Below are 19,727 nucleotides of genomic sequence, written 5' to 3' on the forward strand. Positions count from 1 at the left end.
TGTCTAATTCAAGATCATGGAGATTTATAACTCTGCCTACTTCTAAGACCTTTGTAATTTTAGCTCTTTGATCCATTTTGAATTTTCGTATATTACTTGAGGTATTAGTCCAAATTTATTCTTTTGTATGAGCATATTCAGTTGTTCCAAAACCATTTGCTGAAAATACTGTTCTTTTCCCATTGATTGTTCTTGACATCCTTATCAAAAATCAGTTGACCATAGATGTATGGATTTATTTTCATTGTCAATTTTAGTGCATTCATCTACATGTTTTATCTTTATGCAAGTACGATACTGTTTTAATTACTGTACTTTGTAGTAAGTTTTGAAATTGGGAATTGTGAGTTTTCCAACTTTGTTCTGCCTTTTAAAGATTTTTTTTTGCTATTTGAGCTCCCTTGCAACTCCATGAATTTTGGAATTACCGTGTTCATTTTTTCAAAATAGATAGCTGGGGTTTTGATAGGGATTGAATGGAATCTGTTGATCAATTTGGAGAGTGTTGCCATTTTAAAAATATTAAGTTTTCCAATCCGTAAACATGGGATGTCTTTCCATTTATTTAAGTCTTTTAAAATTTCCTTAAACACAATTTTGTAGTTTTAAGTGTGCAGATTTTACACTTCTTTGTTAAATTTATTCCTAAGTATTTTATTTTTTTTTAGTACTGTTAATGGAATTGTTTTCTTAATTTCAGTTTTGGGTTGTTCGTTGTAAGTGTACAGTTACTAAAGTGATTTTTGTGTAATTGCCTTATATCTTGCAACTTTGTTGAACTCACTTATTAGTTTTTTCCCATCACTTCTTAAAAGAAAAAAAATAGAGATGGGGTTTTGTCCTGTTGCCCAGTCTTGTCTTGAACTCCTGAACTCAAGCAATCTGAAATGACAGAAATAGAATTCAGAATATGGTTAGAAACGAAGATCACCAAGATGCAGGAGTAAGTTGAAACCCAGTCCTGGGAAGCTAAGAATCACATTAAGACAATACAGCCACTGACAGACAAAATAGCTAGTATAGACAAGAACTACCTGATAAAGCTGAAAAACACACTACAATAATTTCATAATGCAATCACAAGTATTAATAGCAGAATAGACCACTCAGAGGAAAGAGAGCTTGAAGACTGGCTTTCTGAAATAAGACAGTCAGACAAGAATAGAGAAAAAAGAATAAAAAGTTATGAACAAAGCCTCTGAGCAATATAGGATTATGTAAAAGAGACTAAATATATGATCTGTTGGCGTCCCTGAAAGAGATGGGGAGAATGGATGCAACATGGAAAACATATTTCAGCATATCATTCATGAGAACTTCCCCAGTCTAGCTAGAGCCAATATTCCAATTCAGGAAATGCAGAGAACCACTCTGTGAAGTAATATACTTCACAAGAAGATCATCTCCAAGACACATTATCATCAGATTTTCCAAGGTCGAAATGAAAGAAAATATGTTAAAGGCAGCTAGAGAAAAACATCAAATCACCTTCAAAAGGAAGCACATCAGAACAAAAGTGAATCTCTCACGAGAAATCCCACATGCCAGAAGAGATTGGGGGTCACTATTCAACATTCTTTTTTTTTTTTAATTTTTTTATTTTTTTTATTTTTTTATTATACTTTAGGTTTTAGGGTACATGTGCACAATGTGCAGGTTTGTTACATATGTATCCATGTGCCATGTTGATTTCCTGCACCCATTAACTCGTCATTTAGCATTAGGTATATCTCCTAATGCTGTCCCTCCCCCCTCCCCCCACCACACAACAGTCCCTGGAATGTGATGTTCCCCTTCCTGTGTCCATGAGTTCTCATTGTTCAATTCCCACCTATGAATGAGAACATGCGGTGTTTGGTTTTTTGTCCTTGCGATAGTTTACTAAGAATGATGTTTTCCAGTTTCATCCATGTTGCTACAAAGGACACGAACTCATCATTTTTTATGGCTGCGTAGTATTCCATGGTGTATATGTGCCACATTTTCTTAATCCAGTCTATTGTTGTTGGACATTTGGGTTGGTTCCAACTCTTTGCTATTGTGAATAGTGCCGCAATAAACATACGTGTGCATGTGTCTTTATAGCAGCATGATTTATAGTCCTTTGGGTATATACCCAGTAATGGGATGGCTGGGTCAAATGGTATTTCTAGTTCTAGATCCCTGAGGAATCGCCACACTGACTTCCACAATACTTGAACTAGTTTACAGTCCCACCAACAGTGTAAAAGTGTTCCTATTTCTCCACATCCTCTCCAGCACCTGTTGTTTCCTGTTTTTTTAATGATGGCCATTCTAACCGGTGTGAGATGGTATCTCACTGTGGTTTTGATTTGCATTTCTCTGATGGCCAGCGATAATGAGCATTTCTTCATGTGTTTTTTGGCTGCATAAATGTCTTCTTTTGAGAAGTGTCTGTTCATGTCCTTTGCCCACCTTTTGATGGGGTTGTTTGTTTTTTTCTGTAAATTTGTTTGAGTTCATTGTAGATTCTGGATATTAGCCCTTTGTCAGATGAGTAGGTTGCAAAAATTTTCTCCCATTCTGTAGGTTGCCTGTTCACTCTGATGGTAGTTTCTTTTGCTGTGCAGAAGCTCTTTAGTTTAATTAGATCCCATTTGTCAATTTTGGCTTTTGTTGCCATTGCTTTTGGTGTTTTAGACATGAAGTCCTTGCCCACGCCTATGTCCTGAATGGTATTGCCTAGGTTTTCTTGTAGGATTTTAATGGTTTTAGGTCTAACATTTAAGTCTTTAATCCATCTTGAATTAATTTTTGTATAAGGTGTAAGGAAGGGATCCAGTTTCAGCTTTCTACATATGGCTAGCCAGTTTTCCCAGCACCATTTATTAAATAGGGAATCCTTTCCCCATTTCTTGTTTTTGTCAGGTTTGTCAAAGATCAGATAGTTGTAGATATGCGGCATCATTTCTGAGGGCTCTGTTCTGTTCCATTGATCTATATCTCTGTTGTGGTACCAGTACCATGCTCTTGTGGTTACTGTAGCCTTGTAGTATAGTTTGAAGTCAGGTAGCGTGATGCCTCCAGCTTTGTTCTTTTGGCTTAGGATTGACTTGGCGATGCGGGCTCTTTTTTGGTTCCATATGAACTTTAAAGTAGTTTTTTCCAATTCTGTGAAGAAAGTCATTGGTAGCTTGATGGGGATGGCATTGAATCTATAAATTACTTTGGGCAGTATGGCCATTTTCACGATATTGATTCTTCCAACCCATGAGCATGGAATGTTCCTCCATTTGTTTGTATCCTCTTCTATTTCATTGAGCAGTGGTTTATAGTTCTCCTTGAAGAGGTCCTTCACATCCCTTGTAAGTTGGATTCCTAAATGCCCACAAGAGAAAGCAGGAAAGATCCAAAATTGACACCCTAACATCACAATTAAAACAACTAGAAAAGCAAGAGCAAACACATTCAAAAGCTAGCAGAAGGCTAGAAATAACTAAAATCAGAGCAGAACTGAAGGAAATAGAGACACAAAAAACCCTTCAAAAAATTAATGAATCCAGGAGCTTGTTTTTTGAGATCAACAAAATTGATAGACCGCTAGCAAGACTAATAAAGAAGAAAAGAGAGAAGAATCAAATAGATGCAATAAAAAACGAAAAAGGGGATATCACCACCGATCCCACAGAAATACAATCTACCATCAGAGAATACTACAAACACCTCTATGCAAATAAACTAGAAAATCTAGAAGAGATGGATAAATTCCTCGACAAATACACCCTCCCAAGACTAAATCAGGAAGAAGTCGAATCTCTGAATAGACCAATAACAGGTTCTGAAATTGTGGCAATAATCAATAGCTTACCAACCAAAAAGAGTCCAGGACCTGATGGATTCACAGCTGAATTCTAGCAGAGGTACAAGGAGGAACTGGTACCATTCCTTCTGAAACTATTCCAATCGATAGAAAAAGAGGGAATCCTCCCTAACACATTTTATGAAGCCAGCATCGTCCTGATACCAAAGCCAGGCAGAGACACAACCAAAAAAGAGAATTTTAGACCAATATCCTTGGTGAACATTGATGCAAAAATCCTCAATAAAATACTGGCAAACCGAATCCAGCAGTACATCAAAAAGCTTATACACCATGATCAAGTGGGCTTCATCCCTGGGATGCAAGGCTGGTTCAACATATGCAAATCAATAAATGTAATCCAGCATATAAACAGAACCAAAGACAAAAACCACATGATTATCTCAATAGATGCAGAAAAGGCCTTTGATAAAATTCAACAACCCTTCATGCTAAAAACTCTCATTAAATTAGGTATTGATGGGGCGTATCTCAAAATAATAAGAGCTATATACGACAAACCCACAGCCAATATCATACTGAATGGGCAAAAACTGTAAGCATTCCCTCTGAAAACTGGCACAAGACAGGGATGCCCTCTCTCACCACTCCTATTCAACATAGTACTGGAAGTTCTGGCCAGGGCAATCAGGCAGGAGAAGGAAATAAAGGGTATTCAATTAGGAAAAGAGGAAGTCAAATTGTCCCTGTTTGCAGATGACATGATTGTATATCTAGAAAATCCCATTGTCTCAGCCCCAAATCTCCTTAAGCTGATTAGCAACTTCAGCAAAGTCTCAGGATACAAAATCAATGTACAAAAATCACAAGCATTCTTGTACACCAATCACAGACAAACAGAGAGCCAAATCATGAGTGAACTCCCATTCACAATTGCTTCAAAGAGAATAAAATACCTAGGAATTCAACATTCTTAAAGAGAAGAAATTCCAACCGAGAATTTCTTATCTGGCCAAACTAAGCTTCGTAAGTGAAAGAGAAAGAAGATCCTTTTCAGATAAGCAAATGCTGAGAGAATTCGTAACTCCCAGACCTGTCTTAGAAAAGCTCCTGAAAAAAAGCACTAAATATGAAAAGGAAAGATCATTACCAGGCACTAAAAAGTAACACTTAAGTACACAGAACAGTGACGTTATAAAGCAACCATACAAACAAGTCTCTGTAGTAAACAGATAACATAATGATGACAGGGGCAAATCTACACTTATCAATACTATACTTGAACGTAAATAGGCTACATTCTCCAATTAAAAGGCACAGAGAGGCAAGCTAGATAAAGAACCAAGTCCCATTGGTATGCTTTCTTTAAGAGACCCATCTCACATGCAATATGACACCTACAGACTCAAAATAAAGGGCTGCAGAAAAATCTACCAAGTAAATAGAAAAAAAGTAGGGGCTACAATCCTAATTTCTGACAAAACAGATTTTAAGCCAAAAAACAATATTTGCTTATCTATAACAAGCAAAAGCCACAAAATAAGATAAATTGGACTTCATTAGAATTTTAAACTTTTGTGAGTCAAGAGATACTATCAAGAAAGTGAAAAGGCAAGTTACAGTATGGGAGAAATATTTGCAAATCATTTATCATTTCCAGAATATAAAAAAAAAAACTCTTATAATTCAGCAAGAACAAGATACCCAGCCCAATTTTTAAAGTGAACATAGGACCTGAAAAGACACTTGACAAAGAATATATACAAATGGCCAGTAAGCAATGAAAAAATGCTTAACATTATTAGACATCAGGGAAATGAAAATCAAAACCACAAGATACCATTTCATACCCATAAGAAGGGATGTAATTTTAAAAAATAAAAATAAACAGAAAATAACAAGTATGGCCTGAATAGGTAAAAATTGGAACATCACACACAGTGGTATAGTTACTATGTAAAACACAATTTGGCAATTTGTAAAAAAGATGAACATTGAGTTATCATATGACCCAGCAATTATATTCATAGGTATATACATACCCAAGAGGACTGAAAACATGTTCATACCAAAAAATTGTGAATTTGATTATCAAACGGCTGTAGCCACACTAGCTTCCTTGTCATTGCTTGGACTTGCCAGGCCCTGTTCTACCTCATGGCCTTTGTTCACAAACTGTTGCATCTGCCTGAAACGCTTTCCAGAGATACCCATGTAGCTAGCTGTAATTTTACCTCCTTCAATACTGCTCAAGTGTCAATTTAATACGATCTATCTTTATAATAAAGCCTACCTACTATATACAAAATCGTTTGGTCTGAAGCAATCTCATTCCACTTATGTTCCACTTTTTTTCTTTTTCTTTTCTTTTTTGTTTTTTTGAGATGGAGTTTCACTCTGATGCTCAGGCTGGAGTGCAGTGGCATGATCTTGACTCACTGCAACCTCTGCCTCCTGGGTTCAAGCCATTCTCCTGCCTCAGCATCTGAGTAGCTGAGACTACAGGCGCCCGCCACCATGCCCAGCTAATTTTTTGTGTTTTAATAGAGATGAGGTTTCACCATGTTGACCAGGCTGGTTATGTACTACGTTTTCTATTTCTAGTAGTATTTCTCTTATAACTTCCTTATGTTATTGATTTTTGTCTTCCTCCACTCCCCACTAGAATGTAAGCTCTCTGAGGACAAGGATTTTAATTTTTTTGTTTTGTTTATTGGAATCTTAAAATGGCGAGATATTTCCTAAATAGCTAGAATATAACTGCTTACGGAGTAGGCAATTAATAAATATTTACTCAACAGATAGATTTTTTAGAGAACAGCTTCAACATGAAGAATGAAGTCAACTGGGCCTCATCTGAGACCTCATTATTTAAATAATAGTAAGGACATTACTGCTCATTTCTTTATGGACCTAGAAACTACAGAGTAAAAACGGAATCTTGGCTTTGAAGGTTATTAGTTTTATTAACAAAGTAGACTTTGCCTACCATAGCAGTGGCTACATAAGGAGCTCATTGACTTGAAAGATGACAGAAATTTAAAGCATGTCTGGAATTTACAAAGGTAGCCCATTGACTTGAGACTATTAGTATGTCAGTATATCAGGTTAGAGCTTGAAGTTCCCATATATATATATATATATATATATATATATATTTTTTTTTTTTTTTTTTGAGATGGAGTCTCGCTCTGTCGCCCAGGCTGGAGTGCAGTGGCGCGATCTCGGCTCACTGCAAGCTCCGCCTCCCGGGTTCACGCCATTCTCCTGCCTCAGCCGCCCCAGTAGCTGGGACCACAGGCACCTGCCACCAGGCCCGGCAAATTTTTTGTATTTTTAGTAGAGAGGGGGTTTCACCGTGTTAGCCAGGATGGTCTCGATCTCCTGACCTCATGATCCGCCCACTTCGGCCTCCCAAAGTGCTGGGATTACAGGCGTGAGCCACCGCGCCTGGCCAAAGTTCCCTTATATTCTTTTAAAGATGAGTTGTGCACATAAATTGACTATGTGTACTAGACTGTTGTAAACAGGGTAGGAAGGATAATAGAAGGTCTGGGAAATTCTGGAGAATTTCATTTTACTTCTTGGTAGCTGCACATTGCTTTATCTATTGGAATGCCCATATAATTTTTTCCTTATCATTTTTGGAGTTCAGTGGCTTTACTAGGATAATGATCGTTCAGAATCAGTATAGTTTGTGACACAGTGTGCACGTTGTAGTTTAGGTGTTTATTTTAGACAAGATGTTTTTTTGATAAATCTTTCTGTATACTATTTCTTTTCTATTTGTTTTCCTCTTTTCTTTAGGAACACTGATTATGTATATTTTATATTGCCCTTTCCTGTTACTGATATCACTGTCCTTTTCTAATATTGTTTTATAATTTTTCAAAATTGTTATTTTTGTATTTCTAGATTTTATCTACCACGTTCCTAATTTGAGTTATATTTTATTTGTTGAACTTCTGGCTATTTGGAGATTTATACATAACTTTATGATATTAGTTTATAGTTTAAATCCATTGTGATCAGTACGTATACTGTATATGATTTCAGCCTTTTTCATTTTACTTAGGCTTGCTTTTATGTCCTTGTAGTATGCCTTGGTGAATGTGTATTCTGCTGTTGTTGGGTGGGGTGTCCTACAAATGTCAGTTAGGCCAAGTTGACTGATAGTACTGTTTTTGTTTTTAATTCTTTACTTACGTTCTATTTGTTTTATCAGTTCCTGAGAGAGGAGTGTTGAAATCTTCAGGTTTTGGATTTGTCTATTCCTGTTTTCAGTTCTGTATCTTTAAAAATGTATGTATTTTGGAGATCTGTAGTGCCTACAAACTTAATTAACCATGTTATCATTATGAAAAAAATCTCTCTATATCCATGGTAATAGTCTTTGTTCCAGAGTTTACTTTGTCTAATATTAATGCGTAACTCTTTTTTGATTAGAATGATGTGGTGTTTGTTTTGCTCGTTCGTTTACTCCTTCATGCCCCTATCCCCTTAATTTTTAACCTATCTACTTTATTATTTAAAGTGGATATATATGGGTCTTTTTTTTTTAATATAATCGAAGAATCTCTTCCTTGAATTGGTATGCTTAGATGTTTGAGACTTAATACTATATTTTGGGGTTTAGTTCTAGTATCTTGCTCTTTGTTTTCTAGCTGTCCCATCTATTGTTTGTTTTCTTTTTTTCTTTTCATAACTTTATTTGGATTCATTCCGTTTCATCCTCTCTATTCCATTCTTATTCCACTCTGTCTACACTATTGCCTTTATTAGTTTTACCTTTTAGTTTTATGGCTTTAGTTGTTCTAGGGCTTACAGTTTACATTTTTACTTATCACAGCTACCTTCAAATAATGTTATACTGTGTCATACATTGTGTAAGAACCTCCATTTCCCTCTTCCTGTCCTTGGCTGCTGACATTGTGCATTCTACTTTTACATATGTTATAAACTCTGAACTATGTTATTATGATTTTTGCTTTAAACAGTTAATTCTTAATCTTGTTAGAAGATAATGTTTCTTTCTTCTTTTTCTTTTTTTAAAAATTCACCCATATATTTACCATTCCCAGCACTCTTCACATTTCTTTGGGTAGAGCCACAAATATTTCCATCTGGTATCACATTCATTTAGCCTGAAGAATTTTCTTTAACATTTTTTGTAGTACAGATATGCTGGTGAGGGATTCTTCCCAGCGTTTAGTCATAAAAAAGCTCTTTTGCTAACATTTTTGAAAGATATTTTTTTCTGAAATTTGGATTCTAGGCTGACAGTTTTTCTTTTTTCTTTCAGCATTTCAGTCATGGTATTCTGTTGTCTTCCATTGTGCATGATTTCTGATGAGGAGTCTGCTTTTATTTTCTAGCTTTGTTTCTTTACATGTGATGTGTTTTTCTCCTTAACACTAGTTTTCAGCAATTTGATTATAATGTGCCTTGGTATGTTTTTAATTCTCTTCTGCTTGGGGTTTGTTGAAATTCTTGGATATTTGGGTTTATAGTTGTCTTCAAATTGCTTGATAGTGTCCCACGTCCCATTAAAGCTTTGTTCAGTTGCTGCTGGGAGCCAAGATGGCTGAATAGAAACAGCTCTGGTCTACAGCTCCCAGTGTGAGCGACACAGAAAATGAGTGATTTCTGCATTTCCATCTGAGGTAACGGGTTCATCTCACTAGGGAGTGCCAGACAGTGGATGCAGGACTGTGGGTGCAGCGCACTGTGTGCCAGCCAAAGCAGGGCGAGGCATTGCCTCACTCGGGAAGCGCAAGGGGTCAGGGAGTTCCCTTTCCTAGTCAAAGAAAGGGGTGACAGACCGCACCTGGAAAATCTGGTCACTCCCATCCTAATACTGCGCTTTTCCAATGGGCTTAAAAAATGGCACACCAGGAGATTATATCCCACACCTGGCTCGGAGGGTCCTATGCCCACGGAGTCTTGCTGATTGCTAGCACAGCAGTCTGAGATCAAACTGAAAGGTGGCAGCAAGGCTGGGGGAGGGGTGCCTGCCATTGCCCAGGCTTGATTAGGTAAACAAAGCAGCTGGGAAGCTCGAACTGGGTGGAGCCCACCACAGCTCAAGGAGGCCTGCCTGCCTCTGTAGGCCCCACCTCTGGGGGCAGGGCACAGATAAACAAAAACACAGCAGTAACCTCTGCAGACTTAAATGTCTCTATCAGACAGCCTTGAAGAGAGTAGTGGTTCTCCCAGCACGCAGCTGGAGATCTGAGAACAGGCAGACTGCCTTCTCAAGTGGGTCCCTGACCCCCGAGCAGCCTAACTGGGAGGCATCCCCCAGTAGGGACAGACTGACACCTCACTCGGCCAGGTACTCCTCTGAGACAAAACTTCCAGAGGAAGGATCAGACAGCAGCATTTGCGGTTCACCAAGATCCACTGTTCTACAGCCAGCGCTGTTCTGCAGCCACCACTGTTGATACCCAGGCAAACAGGTCTGGAGTGGACCTCTAGCAAACTCCAACAGACCTGTGGCTGAGCGTTCTGTCCTGTCTGTTAGAAGGAAAACTAACAAACAGAAAGGACATCCACACGAAAAACCCCTCTGTACGTCACCATCATCAAAGACCAAAAGTAGATAAAACCACAAAGATGGGGAAAAAGCAGAGCAGAAAAAGTGGAAACTCTAAAAAGCAGAGCACCTCTCCTCCCCCAAAGGAACGCAGCTCCTCACCAGCAACGGAACAAAGCTGGACAGAGAATAACTTTGACGAGTTGAGAGAAGAAGGCTTCAGACGATCAAACTACTCTGAGCTACAGGAGGAAACTCAAACCAATGGCAAAGAAGTTAAAAGCTTTGAAAAAAAATTAGATGAATGGCTAACTAGAATAACCAACGCAGAGAAGTCCGTAAAGGAGCTGATGGAGCTGAAAGCCAAGGCTCGAGAACTATGTGAAGAATGCAGAAGCCTCAGGAGCCGATGTGATCAACTGGAAGAAAGGGTATCAGTGATGGAAGACGAAATGGAATTGAACAATGAGAACTCATGGACACAGGAAGGGGAACATCACACTCCGGGGACTGTTGTGGGTTGGGGGAAGGGAAGAGAGGAGGGACAGCATTAGGAGATATCCCTAATGCTAAATGACGAGTTAATGGGTGCAGCAAACCAACACGGCACATGGATACATATGTAACAAACCTGCACATTGTGCACATGTACCCTAAAACCTAAAGTATAATAATAAAATAGAAAGAAAATGAAGCGAGAAGGGAAGTTTAGAGAAAAAAGAATAAAAAGAAATGAACAAAGCCTCCAAGAAATATGGGACTAGGTGAAAAGACCAAATCTACGTCTGATTGGTGTACCTGAAAGTGACTGGGAGAATGGAACCAAGTTGGAAAACACTCTGCAGGATATTATCCAGGAGAACTTCCCCAATCTAGCAAGGCAGGCCAACATTCAAATTCACGAAATACAGAGAATGCCACAAAGATACTCCTCGAGAGGAGCAACTCCAAGACACATAATTGTCAGATTCACCAAAGTTGAAATGAAGGAAAAAATGGTAAGGGCAGCCAGAGAGAAAGGTAGGGTTACCCACAAAGAGAAGCCCATCAGACTAACAGCTGATCTCTTGGCAGAAACTCTACAAGCCAGAAGAGAGTGGGGGCCAATATTCAACATTCTTAAAGAAAAGAATTTTCAACCCAGCATTTCATATCCAGCCAAACTAAGCTTCATAAGTGAAGGAGAAATAAAATACTTTACAGACAAGCAAATGCTGAGAGATTTTGTCAGCATCAGGCCTGCCCTAAAACAGCTCCTGAAGGAAGCACTAAACATGGAAAGGAACAACCGGTACTAGCCACTGCAAGAACATGCCAAAATGTAAAGACCATCAAGGCTAGGAAAAAAACTGCATCAACTAACGAGCAAAATACCCAGCTAACATCATAATGACAGGACCAAATTCACACATAACAATATTAACTTTAAATGTAAATGGACTAAATGCCCTAATTAAAAGACACAGACTGGCAAATTGGAAAAAGAGTCAAGACCCATCAGTGTGCTGTATTCAGGAAACCCATCTCACGTGCAGAGACACACATAGGCCCAAAAGAAAGGGATGGAGGAAGATCTACCAAGCAAATGGAAAACAAAAAAAGGCAGGGGTTGCAATCCTAGTCTCTGATAAAACAGACTTTAAACCAACAAAAATCAAAAGAGACAAAGAAGGCCATTACATAATGGTAAAGGGATCAATTCATCAAGAAGAGCTAACTATCCTAAATATATATGCACCCAACACAGGAGCACCCAGATTCATAAAGCAAGTCCTGAGTGACCTACAAAGGGACTTAAACTCCCACACAATAATAATGGGAGACTAACTCCCCACTGTCAACATGAGACAGATCAATGAGACAGAAAGTTAACAAGGATATCCAGGAATTGAAGTCAGCTGTGCACCAAGCGGACCTAATAGACATCTACAGCACTCTCCACCCCAAATCAACAGAATATACATTTTTTTCAGCACCACATCTATTCCAAAATTGACTACATAGTTGGAAGTAAAGCAATCCTCAGCAAATGTAAAAGAACAGAAATTATAACAAACTGTCTCTCAGACCACAGTGCAATCAAACTAGAACACAGGACTAAGAAACTCACTCAAAACCGCTCAGCTACATGGAAACTGAACAACCTGCTCTTGAATGACTACTGGGTACATAATGAAATGAAGGCAGAAATAAAGATGTTCTTTGAAACCAACGAGAACAAAGACACAACATACCAGAATCTCTGGGACACATTCAAAGCAGTGTGTAGAAGGAAATTTATAGCACTAAATGCCCACAAGAGAAAGCAAGAAAGATCCAAAATTGACACCCTAACATCACAATTAAAAGAACTAGAAAAGCAAGAGCAAACACATTCAAAAGCTAGCAGAAGGTAAGAAATAACTAAGAGCAGAACTGAAGGAAATAGAGACACAAAAAACCCTTCAAAAAATTAATCCAGGAGCTGGTTTTTTGAAAAGATCAACAAAATCGATAGACTGCTAGCAAGACTAATAAGAAAAGAGAGAAGGATCAAATAGATGCAATAAAAAATGACAAAGGGGATATCACCACTGATCCCACAGAAGTACAAACTACCATCAGAGAATACTTTAAACACCTCTACGCAAGTAAACTAGAAAATCTAGAAGAAATGGATAAATTCCTCGACACATACACCTTCCCAAGATTAAACCAGGAAGAAGTTGAATCTCTGAATAGGCCAATAACAGGCTCTGAAATTGTGGCAATAATCAATAGCTTACCAACCAGAAAAAGTCCAGGACCAGATGGATTCACAGCCGAATTCTACCAGAGGTACAAGGAGGAGCTGGTACCATTCGTTCTGAAACTATTCCAATCAATAGAAAAAGAGGGAATCCTCCCTAACTCATTTTATGAGGCCAGCATCATGCTGATACCAAAGCCTGGCAGAGACACAATCAAAAAAGAGAATTTTAGACCAATATCCTTAATGAACATTGATGCAAAAATCCTCAATAAAATACTGGCAAACTGAATCCAGCAGCACATCAAAAAGCTTATCCACCATGATCAAGTGGGCTTCATCCCTGGGATGCAAGGCTGGTTCCACATATGCAAATCAATAAATGTAATCCAGCATATAAACAGAACCAAAGACAAAAACCACATGATTATCTCAATAGATGCAGAAAAGGTCCTTGACAAAATTCAACAACCCTTCATGCTAAAAACTCTCAATAAATTAGGTATTGATGGGACGTATCTCAAAATAATAAGAGCTATATACGACAAACCCACAGCCAATATCATACTGAATGGGCAAAAACTGGAAGCATTCCCTGTGAAAAGTTGCACAAGACAGGGATGCCCTCTCTCACCACTCCTATTCAACATAATGTTGGAAGTTCTGGCTAGGGCAATTAGGTAGGAGAAGGAAATAAAGGGTATTCAAGTAGGAAAAGAGGAAGTCAAATTGTCCCTGTTTGCAGATGACATGATTGTGTATCTAGAAAACCCCATTGTCTCAGCCCAAAATCTCCTTAAGCTGATAGGCAACTTCAGCAAAGTCTCAGGATACAAAATCAATGTACAAAAATCACAAGCATTCTTATACACCAATTACAGACAAACAGAGAGCCATGTTATGAGTGAACTCCCATTCATAATTGCTTCAAAGAGAAAAAATAAACCTAGGAATCCAACTTACAAGGGATGTGAAGGACCTCTTCAAGGAGAACTATAAACCACTGCTCAATGAAATAAAAGAGGATACAAACAAATGGAAGAACATTCCATGCTCATGGGTTGGAAGAATCAATATCGTGAAAATGGCCATACTGCCCAAGGTAATTTATAGATTCAATGCCATCCCCATCAAGCTACCAATGACTTTCTTCACAGAATTGGAAAAAACTACTTTAAAGTTCATATGGAACCAAAAAAGAGCCCGCATCGCCAAGTCAATCCTAAGCCAAAAGAACAAAGCTGGAGGCATCATGCTACCTGACTTCAAACTATACCACAAGTCTACAGTAACCAGAACAGCATGGTACTGGTACCAAAACAGAGATATGGATCAATGGAACAGAACAGAGCCCTCAGAAATAATGCCGCATATCGACAACCATCTGATCTTTGACAAACCTGACAAAAACAAGCAATGGGGAAAGGATTCCCTATTTAATAAATGGTGCTGGGAAAACTGGCTAGCCATATGTAGAAAGCTGAAACTGGATCCCTTCCTTACACCTTATACAAAAATTAATTCAAGATGGATTAAAGACTTACATGTTAGACCTAAAACCATAAAAACCCTACAATAAAACCTAGGCAATACCATTGAGGACATAGGCAGGGGCAAGGACTTCATGTCTAAGACACCAAAAGCCAAAATTGACAAATGGGATCTAATTAAACTAAAGAGCTTCTGCACAGCAGAAGAAACTACCATCAGAGTGAACAGGCAACCTACAGAATGGGAGAAAATTTTTGCAACCTACTCATCTGACAAAGGGCTAATATCCAGAATCTACAATGAACTCAAACAAATTTACAAGAAGAAAAACAAACAACCCCATCAAAAAGTGGGCGAAAGATATGAACAGACACTTCTCAAAAGAAGACATTTATGCAGCCAAAAAACACATGAGAAAATGCTCATCATCACTGGCTATCAGAGAAATGCAAATCAAAACCACAATGAGATACCATCTCACACCAGTTAGAATGGCCATCATTAAAAATTCAGGAAACAACAGGTGCTGGAGAGCATATGGAGAAATAGGAACACTTTTACACTGTTGGTGGGACTGTAAACTAGTTCAACCATTGTGGAAGTCAGTGTGGCCATTCCTCAGGGATCTAGAACTAGAAATACTATTTGACCCAGCCATCCCATTACTGGGTATATACCCAGAGGAATATAAATCATGCTGCCATAAAGACACATGCATACGTATGTTTACTGAGGCACTATTCACAATAGCAAAGAGTTGGAACCAACCCAAATGTCCAACAACGATAGACTGGATTAAGAAAATGTGGCACATATACACCATGGAATACTATGCAGCCATAAAAAATGATGAGTTCATGTCCTTTGTAGGAACGTGGATGAAACTTGAAACCATCATTCTCAGCAAACTATCGCAAGGACAAAAAACCAAACACCGCATGTTCTCACTCATAGGTGGGAATTGAACAATGAGAACTCATGGACACAGGAAGGGGAACATCACACTCCGGGGACTGTTGTGGGGTCGGGGGCGGGGGGAGGGATATCAGTAGGAGATATACCTAATGCTAAATGACGGGTTAATGAGTGCAGCACACCAACATGGCACATGTATATATATGTAACAAACCTGCACATTGTGCACATGTACCCTAAAACTTAAAGTAGAATAATTAAAAAAAAAGGTTTGTTAAGTTATTTTAGTCTTTCTGTCTTTTTTTTTTGAAAGGGAGTCTTTCTCTGTTGCCCAGGTTGGAATGCAGTGGCGCCATCTCGGCTCACTGCAGTCTCTGCCTCCTGAGTTCAAGCAATTCTCCTGCCTCAGGCTCCTGAGTAGCTGGGATTACAGGCATGAGCCACCACGCCCAGCTAAGTTTTGTATTTTTTCTAGAGAGGGGGTTTCACCATGTTGGTCAGGCTGGTCTCTAACTCCTGACCTTGTGATCCGCCCGCCTCCGCCTCCCAGAGTGCTGGGATTACAGGCGTGAGCCACCGCGCTGGGCCTATTTTAGTGTTTTATCTTTCCTGGTCCTCGATTTCCTGGGAACTCCTCAGAGACTAGTCAGCTAGTGGGAGAAGAGAGGGAAGCATTTGTTCCTACATTTGCATCTTCTGCATGTATGATTACAAAGTAGTTTGCTGGTGTCTCATGCTGCATGGTGGCTTTAGGCAATGCAAATGAAAGTGTACATTGAATCGGTCTCCATAGCAGTGGCCAGAATATGAGGTAGAGTGAGAAACTTTTTAGGTGATATACAAGAGATGTTCTGTACTCTCCATGTGTGGTTACAGTTGGGAAAATGACAGATGGTGGAGGGTTTGTGGGGTTAAGGAAAGAGCGGGTTAAAGTATACTATAGTAGCATCCTGATTTTTTTTTATCTATCTTTTGTTTTATTGTTCTTCTATTTTATCTTACACGTTTATTAACCTTCAGTACAAACTTGTTGCTCACAGACATATTGAAAGGTTTCTTTACTTTGAGGCTTTGTTATTTAGAAAATTTAATTACATAATTCACTTTATTCATAGACAAAACCAAGTGAATAAGGGGTCAACAAATTAGATATTCTAGGGCAGAAATTTTAAAAATAACTTTCCATGTTACTATCAAATAGAGTCCTGCATGTAATGTAAATGCTTCATAAATACTTCTGAGAGAAGGTATTAAGATAGAGGGCTGTGGATTAGGTTGCCTGGATTTAAATTCTAATTTTTCCCTTTTTAGTAGTATGACATTTGATACCTTAATATATCGGGGTGTATCTTGGTTTTCCCATTTGAAAAACTAGTATAATGGTTGTACCTCCCTCATAGAGTTATTATGGCAGGATTCGTGTTAACAGTTAAAAGAAATCTGGAACAATGCAGATTTGCTAGTAAATCCTTTCTAAGTGTTAAGAAGCACTATTTTTATTTTTACCCAGGATGATTGCCTTGATTATATAGTAATTGCTTGAGCAGTATATGCGTAGGTGAATTTGTGTGTATGGACATCATTCTAGTTTGTATTTTTATATTTTATTATTCAGAGTTTCTGAAATAGTGGAACTTAAAGTTAGCAGAATTGCATATCTATTTTGTTAAATCAAATTTTAAAATACTTTGGATGTATACCCTTTCTTCTCTTACAACCTAAGTCATTTAGTATTTTGTTGTCTGTAAATGCTATTTAGTGTATTGCGATTCTTTCTGTTTTCTTGTGCAGGACCAAAAGATCTCAGATTGCTATAACTGAAGGTATATTTGAACTTCCACATCTCACAATTCAAGCTACAAGAGCACAGACACTTCTCTTGCAAGCAATATATCAAAGTTGGTCTCATCTTGGAAATGTCAGCTCTTCCGCAGTGATTGAGGCTTTGATAAATGAAATCTTCCTAAGTATAGGTAAGAGCACAATCTTTTTGATAACTATATGGAAAATTTGTGTCAGAGGCAACTAATATTTTATTATGAAAATCCATATGTCTATCATGGTCAACTTAAATTGTAATATGTTTCTGTGAATGTAGATATTTATAGCTTATGTTTAAAATCCAGATTATGAGTTAAGCCATCCGGTTTTATTTCTGCGTACCTATTTCTGCGTATGTTTCATAATTGCAAAAGATTATTTTTCACCAGCTTCTCGTATAATTTACCCTTTGGATAACTTTTGAGGGTATCAGTGTATGTGTTTGAAATGATAACCAAATTAAGTATAAGTACAGTATGTTTGATTATACTGGTAAAATGAAATAAATTCTTACTCATAATACTTGGTTAGTTTGGTAAACAATTTTTGTGTGTGTGTGTGAAAAGCATTAATCTGACACCCTTAATGAGTTAATTAACTACTAAAAATACAAATTTCTGCTTTCATATCACTATAAGAGATATCTTCATCTTATCACTCAGTTTGCATGTAAACAAAAAATTATAGAAGCTTTTTAAAGTTGTTTCAGTTCAAAATAATAATGTTATGTTTGTCAGTAACACAAAAGTAGTTTTTAAAAGTTATAATTTAAGTGTAATTATGCTGAAAGTAACATTATTTTTAATTTATCTGTTAAAACAAAGCGACTTTTGTTCTTATATGATGCTTTTGAAGGTTTTAATTTCAGACCTGACATTATAATTAGAGTTTTCTTATTTGGCCTAGCCATTAACTAATGTAAAATACAGGTTGATTATCCCTTATCCAAAGTGCTTGGTGCCAGAGTGGTTCAAATTTCAGAATTTTTTCAGATTTAGAATGTTTGCACATTCATAATGAGATATACTGGAGATGTGACTCAAGTCTAAATATGAAATTCATTTACATTTTATATACACCTTATACACATAGTCTGAAGGTAATTTTATACAATATTTTTAATAATTTTGTGTGACTTAATCACATGAGGTCAGGTGTGGAATTTTCTACTTGTATCATGTCAGTGACCAAAGAGTTTTGAATTTTTAAGCATTTCAGATTTTGGGTTTTCAGATTAGGGATGTTCAAGTTGTAGTAGTTTTGGTGCTGGCTTTTAGCATTATATAAAGAATAACAAGATAAATGTTGCAGTGGGCTAGAGGTTCTTCACTTGGAGCTTATGAAAGGACTTAGAGTTTTCTGAAGCCCCTGAAGTAGTATGCAAATTTTAGTGTGTATATAAACACACACACAGACATACATATTTGTATCCTGTTTTTGAATTGACCTTACTGCTCCTGTCTAACTGAAACTTTGTACCCTTTGAACAGCATCTTCCTATTACGTACCCACCCCCACTCCATTCCGCCTGTTTGGTAATCACCGTTCTACTCTGACCACCTTTCTACTCTCTACTTCCCTGAGTCTGACTTTTTTAGATACCACATTTAAGTGAGATCCTGCAGTACCTGGCTTATTTCACTTAGTATAATGTCCTCCAGGTTCAACTGTGTTGTCTTAAACGACAGAATTTCCTTCTTTTTTTTAAGGCAGAATAGTAATCTATTGCGGATATATGCCATATTTTCTTTATCCATTCATCCCTTGATGGACACTTATACTGATTTCATATCTTGGCTATTGTACAGTGAACATGGGTGTGCAGATATCTCTCTAATATGATTTCATTTTCTTTGGACGTATACTCAGAAGTGGGATTGCTTATATTTTTAGATTTTTGAAGAACTTCCATACCGTTTTCCATAATGGTTGTACTAATTTTCTTTTTTTTGAAACGGAGTCTTGCTCTGTTGCCAGGCTGGAGTGCAATGGCACGATCTCGGCTCACTATAACCTCCGCCTCCCAGGTACAAGCGATTCTCCTGCCTCAGCCTCCCGAGCTGGGACTACAGGTGTGCACCACCACACCCAGCTAATTTTTTGTATTTTTAGTAGAGACGGGGTTTCACCATGTTGACTAGGATGGTCTCTTATCTCTTGACCTCATGATCCGCCTGCCTCAACCTCCCAAAGTGCTGGGATATAGGCGTGAAGGTTGTATTAATTTTCATTTGCACCAATGGTATTCTCTTTTTCTCCACATCCTTACTGACACTTATCTTTCATCATTCTGAGAATGGCCATTCTAACAGGTATGTGGTTATATCTCATTGTGAATTTAATTTACATTTCTCTAATAATTAATGATGTTGAGTAGGTTTTCATATACTTGTTGGCCATTTGTGTGAACCATTTGTATGTTGGCCGTTTGCATTGTTCATGAACCCATTGGCCAT

At 37.8% G+C, this 19,727-nt stretch overlaps 1 protein-coding gene across 3 annotated transcripts in view; it reads left to right on the forward strand.

Moving 5' to 3' along the window:
* The window catches only part of VPS13B (vacuolar protein sorting 13 homolog B), an 891,476-nt gene that overhangs the window by 175,519 nt on the left and 696,230 nt on the right, over window positions 1-19,727 (forward strand). For all 3 annotated transcript variants that reach the window (XR_004026232.1, XM_030795363.1, XM_030795364.1), the window contains exon 17: window positions 17,242-17,423. Coding sequence is in view for 2 of the 3 variants with exons in the window: in XM_030795363.1 (XP_030651223.1) it covers window positions 17,242-17,423 (182 nt within the window). In the remaining variant the exon portion in view is untranslated. The remainder of the gene's footprint in view (window positions 1-17,241; window positions 17,424-19,727) is intronic.

This window comes from Nomascus leucogenys, chromosome 16 (genome assembly GCF_006542625.1).
Source record: "Nomascus leucogenys isolate Asia chromosome 16, Asia_NLE_v1, whole genome shotgun sequence".
Classification (NCBI taxonomy): domain Eukaryota; kingdom Metazoa; phylum Chordata; class Mammalia; order Primates; family Hylobatidae; genus Nomascus; species Nomascus leucogenys.